Source organism: Triturus cristatus, chromosome 4_1 (assembly GCF_964204655.1).
Source record: "Triturus cristatus chromosome 4_1, aTriCri1.1, whole genome shotgun sequence".
Taxonomy (NCBI): domain Eukaryota; kingdom Metazoa; phylum Chordata; class Amphibia; order Caudata; family Salamandridae; genus Triturus; species Triturus cristatus.
The window spans coordinates 265,949,021-265,960,287 of record NC_140585.1 but is presented as its reverse complement, the minus strand read 5'-3'; the positions used below and the strand labels follow the sequence as shown (position 1 = coordinate 265,960,287).

Sequence of the window (11,267 nt, the reverse complement as noted above, 5' to 3'; positions counted from 1 at the left end):
GGTCCCAGTTAAGATGGGTAGGCTGGGACAGGGATTAGGGAAGGACCGAAAGTGTCCAGCGCCCAACTCTTGTTATCTCTTAAGTTAATTTGCTCCAGCTGTAACCCAGTTGGTGTGCACTTTTTCTCACACTTGAATGATGGTGTGCAGAGGGCTCGAAGGGTCCGCCACCTCCAGATGAAATGTGATGTTGTCAGCAGAGTGATATTCAAGTCCCTCTTTGTGGATCAGATGATATAAGGGTCTGAGGTGGCTACTTAACAAAAAGGGAAAGAGGGGCTCTCAGAAGTACACACCAAGTGACATTCTGAGAGAATAAGAAAAAGGATACAAACTTGACACACTGGGCCTTCTAAATATGAGGCAAACTGGTTCTATATATGAAAGACATTGTTTGGTCATAGATATGTACAGTAAATTTGGAATCTGTTCTGCTAAAATAAACAAACCGATTTGCAGTTTTTTAATCAGTTTAATATGTCACTTTAGAACTGATTATAACAAAGGTAACTGAAAAGCGAATTCTCCCTGTAAATGTTTACACTGCAGTGTACTCTTAAAAGCACACTGCTTAACCTGCACCGATGCACAGGGCCTCTCCCCCTGCACTCATGCAGGCACACAGTGGCAGCTGGCAACAGTATTAAATGGTGTGGCACTCACCATAAATGCTGCTGGCTACCAGGCCCTCTGTCCTGTGCTCCGCTCTCCACGCCAATCATGGGGGTGACAATAAACAAGAAGGAAAGGTAAGGACCTCCTTCCAAGTGCAGCACAAATCCAACCAATCCCGGGGCTGCTCTCATGCTGTATTCGGCATCAGAGCAGTTTCAGTATTGGTTGGAGCAGGCTAACCCAGCGCTCATTTTGAGGCTGGGGGCCTGTGCCAGCAATCCCCTGGCTGTTTCCAAGCCCTGGGATTGCTGTGTCTGAAGTGTGCATGTCCAGTAGGCCGGCTATAGACATTCAGACAATCTGATATGTGCACTGAGCCCTGGAAGACATCCTGCAATCCACAGGAATCTGCCCTTCCAACACCCTAGCACTACAGCAGCACAGGCTGCCGCACACAAAATAATAAAATGGTAAATACCATTTTATTACTCTGTGTCTTCTACTGCACCAGCAGGTGGGGTGACGCTCTTCCGCCTATGAAGAGAAACCGCCGCTGCAGGCATACCCCTATCCCTGTACTCATGCAGACACACCCCTCCCCCTGGACTCCTGCATGCACACCCCTCCACCTACACTCATGGCGGCATACCCCTCTACAAGCACTCATGCAGGCACACCCCATCCCCTGTTCTCCAACAGGCACACCCCTGACCCTGCTCTTATTCAGGAATACCCCTCCCATGGAGTCATGCAGGCACAACCCTCACCCTGCACTTATACAGGAACACCCCTCCCCCGCACTAATGCAGGCACACACCTACCCCTGCACTCATACAGGCACACCTCTCCCGCTGCACTCATGCCAACACACTCTCCCCCTGCAGTCACATGGGCAAATCCTTCCCCCTGCAATCACATGGGCACACCTTTCCCCTGCTTTCACTCAGGCACACCCCAAAACTTACACGGGTATGCTGCACACCTTGCTAGCTATACACACTTACACAGGTACGCTGTTCATACAGCGCACACACAGGCACAACTTTTACCATGCACTCTATGCACACTGTTCATAAGGCACTCACACAGGCATACTCACCCTGCACTCTATATACACACTCACCCTGTACTCCATGAAGACTGCTCACCCGCACTCTATACACAGTACTCACCCTGCACTCATAGAAGTACACTGCTCACTGTACACTGACAGATTCATCTGCTAGCCTATGTAAAATCAGGGCTGTCCGGATAAATTTGCGACGCCTGATCATGTGAAGTTTTGGTGGTAGGTATGCAACATTGGACTATGAGCCAACAGGAGTGGAGCAATCACTCTTTTTTGGACTAATGACACAAGCGCTTCTATGCCTCGTGAGGGAGAATAGGTGCTATATAATTGCACCAACGGTACACTATAACAAAGCTTCTGCCCAAATTCTGTGCTCATATCCACCAACATATGGGCAGAACCAAAGACCCTCACTCTGCAGTGCTTCTTAAATGCTTTCTGTCTCATGTCCTCCAACATATGTAGTGGTTCTTAAAACTCTTGATTCGATAAGTTCCGGTGACAGCTGTCCCATGATCCTGCTCAGTTACCTGCCTTTCACACTACCAGCAGGCATCTTCAGGTCACATCCCAACTCTAACAATGTATTACATAGCTATGTCTCTCTCATATTGCATATGAATAGTGATAACACAACAAGACCATTAAGAGGAAACTAGATTCTATTTTTATACAGTTACAAACTTCTATGTCAAGCGATTCATACATCTGTATTACCACCCTATCCATTTAAATTAAAATGCCATGACTGTTTCGTAGCCTTGTACTTTCTCATTTGTACAACACTGTGGTAAAAATAGAGCTATTTACATTTACAATAAATATATAGTTAGTTCATATGTCACATGGAGGTTCTGTATGGCTCTGTGCAGACCAGTTTATCCTTTAGAGATGTTCAGGTTGGTTCCATCCAGATGTATCCTGTAGAGATGAGACTGGCATGTGGGTTGGTCAGAGATGAGGGCGGTCCCCGAAGACTTGCGTTGAAGCCCACTGGGCTAGTTTCCTGGTAAGTGTCTTCATAGAGGTCATCTCCGGCTAGTTGCCCTTGCAATGATGAGTGAGGTAATGCCAATTGTGGATGCGAGGCAGAGTGTGGTGGGAGCGCTGCACTATGTTTTTGTTAGTTGCAGCTTGCTGACTTGTGTGCTGGAGAAACTGGGGATGGCCGGGTGGTGATCCCGCATCCTCATTGCAGCAGGGTCTGTGTCTATTTGCCAAAGGGTCCTTTGGTTGCTTTTTATGAATCCGTGCATCGTACAGTACGCGCCCTGTCCCTGCATCACCACTGTCCATGGCAAGTAGCATCTGAGGTAGGAAGGAAATATGTTTTGTGGTGGAATTTTGATATTTCGTGAAGTCAGCATCAGCGTTGGTGGAACACGAGTGGTACATCAATCTCTTAGTTCTCCAACTAATGGGAAGTCTAGGCTTTTGAGCCTGTGGACCCAGGCCTGTGGGCTGGTAGCTGAACTGTTTCACTAACTGTGTGTGAGGAGCATGAGCAGTGCCCATGTCAGTTCCCTCATCACTTGAGGAAGAGGTGGGACTGTTTCTGAGTTGCCTATGCCTGTAAGTGTGGTGGTCGCAGAAACCTTCTTGCTCGTGGTTCTGGCGTTGCTTTCTTGTCTTTACGTGAGATGCGTATCTGACGTCCATTGTTGATGCAGCATTGTTATATGAGAGGTGCCTTGTTAAACCACGCTGGGACCTGTGATGCCTTATGCTGCGATTGCATTCCATCATCAACTTCCCAGGCTTCTCCTTGAACCTATGCAATGGGTCAGATGGCTTGACCAGTCCCTCCGGATGACCAGCAGCTTTGGAGATAAGTGATTTCATCCTGTCTAGAAGGGTATTCTCCTTGCAAACTATTCCAACGTCTGAGGGAAAAGAGAAAGACAAAAGGTATGTTGTATGCTTAAAGTCAAACACCTGCCAACCTACAAACATTAAACCACTTCTAGACTCTGTTCCAATTGATGTGAGTCTCTATAAAGAGCTTGATGCAGGACTGACCAACTAAGAACTGACTGTATGTGTGTATTTCACAACACTCACAAATGACCATTCTTTCTCTATAAATGGGTTGGCTAGGACAAGAATGCTTTCAAGCCAGCAATGGAACAGTCTCGAAGAGGAGATATGGCATGACCTATCAAAGTCAAAAAGACTCCTATAGATAACTATCTTATCCAAAAGCATTTACATAAATATTTATTTATATCCATGCATAAATATATACATATATTTTAAAAGCTTTGTTGAAGGGATGGTATGGTGGCAACCCGAAAACTAAAAACATGACAATTCTCCAGTTGCGGTTAGCTACACGATCAGAAAACCCATCCCCTGGTCACCAATATGCATCATATGACGCAACAGATGACACAGACATTATCTTAAGGCATCACTGATGGAGTATCACACATACATGAAGATTTAAGGATGCAGTATCACTGGCAGTCATCACATTACCTCATGTACTGTTCATAAAAAACAGTGGATGCAGAAGCAACACATTTCCTCACAGATATGTAGAATCAAAAGCCTACAATTCCACTAATGCTTGGAAATCAAAGGTTAAAATTCATGTGACAGTCAAAAATGACCTCACACTATTCCACAGACAAAAACATGTCTCATACAAATAGTTGCATTTTGTATAACAGCAAACAAACCGCATCATGGAGGATGCAAGGAAATTTAGAGCTACAGTACCACCATCGCCAACTAGGATGCAAGGAGACTTAGGGCTACAGTGCCACCATTAACAACTAGGATGCAAGGAGACTTAGAACGATAATACCACTATCTCTAACTAGGACGCAAGGAGACTTAGGACGACAGTACCACGATTACCAACTAGGGCACAAGGAAACTTAAGGCTACAGTACCACAATCACCAACCAGATGTCCACCAAAAGATCACATAGAGACGAAAGGCTGCAGCTGCACTGAACAAATGTCCTCATAGATACTGCATGGAGGCCAACACCTATACTACCATTGCTAGTACCAAAATGTCCTAAATGGATAATACAGAGAGAAAAGGCTGCTTTTGTTCCATTCACAAGTAATGTGTATATGTATTTGCAGGTGTATTCCTCCTCAGCAACTAGGTGGCCTCACAAAGATGACATGCAGAAGAAAGGCTGTTGCAGTTACACTCACAAGTGGTAAATACCCACAAGGTAATATTTTCATACGTATGGGTGCAGTTCCACTGTCAGCTTCTAGATTTCCTGGCAAAGATCTTCTTGAGTAGAAAGGATTCTACAATTACACCCAAAAGTGACAAGTATCCTCAGAAACATTAAATCCCCTGTAAGCCTTCCTCAGAAACATTGAATGCAGCTGAAAGCTATCAGCAGAAATTACATTGCAGCGTCAAACTTCATTGACACTCTCAGCAACTTTTGTAGATATATATAGCGCTCTTCAAAACCCGCTGGGGCTCCCGCGGTAATTGGAAAAGACATTGCGTCATCAATAGGGGGCAGACCATAAGCCCCAGGTGACTTTGCGGCAGGAGAGCTGAGGACACCGCCAGTTCAGGCCAGGAGGAGTGAGGTTCCGTGAAATCTGAATCTGCATAATAAATATCATGGTTCCGTTACGATTTTGGTAACAGCGAACCGTAACTAGTGAGTTCAGCTAGTACGTGTGTTTTCGTCACATTACACCAATGGATTCACTGCGTATTTAGGGTTTTCGTTCCGAACCCTGGGTTCCATTTTGCACATGGTAGCCATTTTGTGGTTGCCCTCACATAGGCCGATGACTGTGGTTAAACAAGCTCTTTGGTCAGGCTCACCTTAGCTCGAGTTTGTGCTGACTCCTACATGACTCGAGTGAACTGACCTCGTTGCCTGAGGCCGACCCTGCCAAACCCGTTCCCGCCCGCTAGCTGATCTTGATTAAGGGTCAGAGCACGGGATCTCGTAAAGTTTTATTGCACACAAACATGCCCCATCCTACTTCTATCTGTTTCTGTTTCTTCTTTTGTGGTCCATTTACGATGTGGGTTGTGGTCTCTTTATTATGGGTCTGTCCGGCTTGTCTAAAGAAGAATGTTGGGATTGTTCGATGATTGATCATGGGCCGGACAACTGATAAGTGGGTTTTACCATCATGCGATACTTTTGATGTGGTTACATGCGATTGGACAATTTGTAAAATAATGGGTGTTTGTCTGGAATGTGATGTTTCTGGCATAAAAAGGGATGACTTGCTTTGTAAATTTGAGCAGTCTCCTGAGAACTCATACCGTGATGACTTCTAGGACTTCTGTTACTGGCTGCAGCCAATAAACTCGATCTCTGACGCCACCAAGAAGTATCCTGTGTCTCTGTATTCTAAGACAGGTGAACCCGAAGACTTTGGGTGTGCCCCTGGCGCCGCTGGGTTCTAAAAACCCGGTTCTTCAGTAGTTCTTCAAAACCCCTTGGGGCTCCCGCGGCATGGGTAAAAGAGACTGCATCACCAATAGAGGGCAGACCACAAACCCCAGGTGACTTTGCGGCAGGAGAGTCGCCGATGCCATCAGTTCATGCCCTGAGGCGTGCTTTAAAACCCGCTGGGGATCCCGCAGCTCGGGAGACTGCGTCACCAACAGGGGGGGCAGACAACAAGCCCCAGGTGACTTTGCAGCAGGAGAGCCACCAATACCACCAGTTCACACCCGGAGGCGCTCCTCAAAACACGCTGGAGCTCACATGGTTCAAGACACGTGTGGGATACACCTGGGCATGCACCCGGGCAAAGACTGGGACAAGAGCTGGTCCGTCGGCACCTGCCAGCAGCCGGGCGAGGCTGGGCTGGGCCCCCCTCTCGGCCCTGGACTCTGGGAACTATTGTATTTTACCCTGAAATGAGGGATCTACGCTGAAAGATGAAGAGCTAACAAATAACTACTATGAGAAAGCTAAAGAATGAAGGGGGTAGTGTTATCTCACACCCCTCTATTTCCATTGACAGCATGCTGGAAAGAATTGTCTCCAACGAAATTGAACTAACGGAGCGAAGACTATCATTAGACCATGGAAAGTTATCAATGCCACTGGTTGCTGGGGAAAATGCAGCAAGTGCTACCAAGTGTAAGGAGATGGCACCTTTACTAATTAATACTTCTCACTCAAACACAAGCCTAAGTACTGTATTGTGTGCTTGTAACAAGTCCGATCCACTACACTTGACATTATTATTGGCAGACCCCCTCTGCCCCCACTGCGATTGCTGTAAAAAGAAAAAGAGCCACTGGCAAGTAGGTGATCACAAAGAGGAAACAGCCTAATTGGGCTGTTAGTAATAGTAATCAACTACTTTCTTGGGTACAGCCTGCACAGTCTGCACCAGCCCAGTCATCGTCCCATATTCAAATCTCGGGCAATGAGACTATTGGTGACTCAGTTGCCTACTCTTCACAACTTGAATCATTCTGTGCTAGATTTAGTAATATTTTGAATGAAAAATATAGGTTGTTGCTGGTATGCCTTGTTAGCCTGGAGAAGTGTTTGGATGCACTTCGTACTTGCCCCCCGCCGTAGACTGTCAACAATCAGTAATACAAAACTGGAAGTGGTCAGCAGCTACAAATGCCTAGGTGTACACGTGGATAACCAATTTACCTTTCAAAAACACAATGAGAACTTATTGAAAAAGGAAATGGACTAACATTTGCCTTCTGTTCAATCGCAAAAGCTTAAAAAGCCCATTGTTTGCTCCACTACTAGCAGTTATCAAAGCAAAACTCCTGCCAACTGAGGCCTACCCTAGTGAAATCCAGCATGGAAAAGACGCGGCGATTCTGGACAGCCTTCAAATACGGACATACATAACAGTATTTTCCCTCGCTCACAAATCCTCACCGGGGCAGGTCCGGCTGGAATTTGGGATGTAGCAGCAGTGCCTACAAAGAAGATACACAACAGTAAAAACCTGGTACAAAATTTGGACCAACCAACAAAATCTAATTAATAATGGGCTCTGGAAGGCACTACGATGGCCCCCAGTCTGCCTACACCAAGCACTTACAATCATCTTTAAAGCTCACAAACACTACAGGTCTTTGGCAACAGAATTTACCATTCTTTTCCTTTCAACAAATACTGAAGAAAGCAGCAATAAAGCACTCGCTAATTGAAGATAAAACCAGAGTAAGTAAGCGAGCCCATGCATGGATGGTCCTGCAATCGTACACAAAACTGCAACCAGCAACATACTTGGGTCTGTCTTACTCCCCCTATCTAAAAACAACGTTTCTAGCAATACGTTTTAGATCATTACCATGTAACGCAGACCACCCAAGCTGACAATACAAGGGCCCAAAGTCATGTAGCTTTTGTGGAGCACCAAAACAGGACATCATCCACCTAATATGAATCTGCCCAGTCTTAAATCCACACCGTCGCTTACTACTGAAAAAATTAGTCAACACAAGGGTCATTTGCACCTGTAGACCTGCAATATTAACATGTCTCGACCAAACGACCCACAGCTTCACTGTAACTTAGTATGGTTCTTAATCCAGTATGAGAAACTGCTAAAATACGGACTGAGGTGAAAAGCACAATAGCACCTTTGAGAGTATGTCCCACCAAACCGGTTATCTACCTCTTCCCTCTATTTTATTGCACTATTGCAAATCACAACTCTTAACATGTATACCCTAAATGTGTATTTATTACATCACTGCAAATCAAAACTTTTAACATATATATTTTAATTTTATAACTCACTCAGTTTTACTGGTATATTGTTGTGGTTTTAACTAACTAAACAATAAAGTCCATTCTGATTCTGACTGCTAACAGGAGTGGTGGTCAAATAGCTCACAACTTTCCATCTTTACGCACACCTAATGGGACACTTTCATCCCAGGCTATAGTTCCATCTTCAACACTTAGACTGGAGACAACTGAAATAGTTCAACAAGAGCAGCAAAGACCACCTCAGCCTGATAAGCAAATTATTGCAGGTTATGAAGTATCAGCCACTGCCAAGAATACCAAACAGAAGGAGGCATTGTCTTGTAACAACCAAGGAGCAAGACCAAAAATTCCCCCTGATTGTGGTTATACAAGCCATCCCAGGGGTGTAATAAAGTATGTGCCCAACAAGGATCTACTGGATTTGCTACCTGCATATTGCCCCTATGTGCTAGTTTTAGCTGGCGTACCCCCTTTGAGGGTCTTACAAAATGAAACCTGGGAGGAGCTTTGGCGACACATGGAATATATGTGGATGGCTGTGTATGTTATTATAATTTAGCAACTCCCTCTAGATTAGGTCGTGCAGTAGGTGAGCTGGCTATCCGGGAGAATAGTAAAGTAGGAGGTAGCATGAAGACACTAGCAATTGTTGACAGTAATTTCCAGATAGTGAGGTACAAAGTAGGTCCAACAATATATTTAATTAACTTTTATAATAATGATTTTACTAATGTGTCCAATACTAAATTTCCAAACTTGTTTGAATACATGTGTTCCCTACAAAGCACTGCTGGTGATTCTGGACAGTTATCTGTTTTTTTGTTTCAGAGGAGATTTTAACGCAAGGTTGAGATTATCAAGCACTACCCCACACTTTTTTAATAAATCCATTCCTAATATTAATACTGTCACTTGTTAACACTACAGATCTGATGTTAGAGGACATGAGTTGACATCTTTTCTGGCTACTTGCAAACTTTATAACGTAATGGATATCACAGGTGCATGCACAGAATTACTACCCACTTTCAGGGGCCAAGGCCACACATCCATAATTGACTACTTCTTCATAAAGTCTAATCTTGAGCATTCATTGTTATCAGGCAAAGTTGTTCCTTCTAGTTATGACGATCACAATCAAATCGAGGTAGTCCTTACCCTAGCCCCTAAACCCCATTATACAAGGGAGAATGAGCTAGCAACCTTGAACCCTCGCATGACAGATTAAGATCCAAATGGCGCGCTAATGCACCCATACACCTATTGTGATTAAAGAAAATTTGCCTGTGGTTATGGCCTATCTTACTGAATTTTACGTTGTCTACTCAGCAGCTGTAGCTTTTGTCCAGCTCTGCACCCTTATTAAGAATGAGCTTTATGAAACCTATAAAACCACATATTTATAGGCCGTGATGGTTTAGTCGAGAGTGTTCCATTCTTAATCGCCAATTGTAATTGGCACTAAATGCCATCCCGACGAATACCCAGGCGTTGGCCGAGTCATGTAAGATTTACTAGCAGGTTATGGCCGCCAGAAAAAAGGAAGTACTAGATCAGCAATGGGACTCACTAGCTTTAACGGGCAATAAGAGGAACGCCAAACCTTTTGGACAGTTGTGAAAGAGATGAAGCTATTCAACCAGGTAGAGTCAAAGATCAGCTGTAACATTACAAGCGAGGCTTGGGAAATCCACTTTACTAATATCTAAGCCCAGGCCTCCACTGACAGCGAGCTCTTCCCTGATCCAAATTTTACATTGGTGCAGTTGACCCTGGGGGAAGTAGAGGATACGATAAATCAGAGAATCGGGAGTACCACCCCCGCCCTGAAGGGGTACCGATAGATCTCCTCATACATAAGCCAGAATTCTGGGTGCCTTTATTACTGAATGTTTTTAAGAATTTAGCCCACACCCCCTACCTAAAAGATGGACAACTTCAATCATAGGCCCTATATTAAAAAAAGGAGATCGTTCCCAGACATGTTGCTACAGGCCCATTTCTTTAATAGATACGACCTTAAAAATTTTGGGCAGGATTTTATACAATCGAATAAAGGAATGGACAGAAGAGAAGTCAATTTTTACCCCTGCCAGTATGGTTTTAGATCTAAGATTGGCACAGTGGAGGAGTGTCTCAATCTTAACTTGCTAAATGGAAATGCAAATGCACTATAGCCCAAAATTCTCCAATATATTTAGCATTTATGGATTAGACCACAGCTTTCGACAGTGTAAATCGATCAAAGCTCTGGCCTATTCTTTTAGCTCTTGGCATGGATGAAGCATTGGTGCACTTTCTAGCATATTTGCACAGGGGTATGAATGAAAGAATTAGAAACAACACTCATGGGGATGTGTCTCGAGATATTTCCATTTTCGGGGTGTGAGACAAGGATGTGTCTTAGCCCTGCTTTTAATCATTCTGTATGTAAATGATCTCCATCCTTTTTTATTAACTGCCACTCACGATGTCCCTAAAGTTAAAGGCTAATTTTTAACATTGTTGTTGTATGCCAGCGACGCTGTGCTAATGTCTCGCAGCCCGAGGAACTTGTGACAGCTAGTACAAGGCTTTGTAAATGTAATGGCATCGCTGGACTTACGCACTCATTTTAACAGATCCTATATCATGAGCTGCAGCCCGAAGAAGCATAATTTGACCTCTCTCACTGTGGGTGAATCCAGTCTAAAATGCACCAGAATTTTTTTTTACCAGGGGTTAGTCTTTGCTAATAACGGATCGTGGAGAGCACATGTTGCACAATGCAAGAATAAATTCTCCAAGGCGATTAGTTCGCTTTTCGGCATACCACAACCCAGGAGAGGTGGAGCTCTTCTATCACTCCTACAGATTTTCAGAATGCA

The 11,267-nt window shown here is 44.4% G+C and overlaps 1 protein-coding gene across 4 annotated transcripts in view; it reads right to left on the bottom strand.

The window, feature by feature from the left end:
- Positions 1-465: 465 nt before the first annotated feature.
- The window catches only part of LOC146854239 (uncharacterized), a 107,844-nt gene continuing 97,042 nt past the window's right edge, over positions 466-11,267 (bottom strand). For 3 of the 4 annotated variants that reach the window (XM_085650529.1, XM_085650530.1, XM_085650533.1), the window contains one exon: positions 2,338-3,570. In XM_085650529.1, coding sequence (XP_085506655.1) covers positions 2,726-3,570 — 845 coding nt within the window. In that variant the 3' untranslated portion in view covers positions 2,338-2,725. Of the gene's footprint in view, positions 3,571-11,267 lie in introns of all 4 variants that reach the window. The other variant, XM_085650532.1, reaches the window with a different exon arrangement.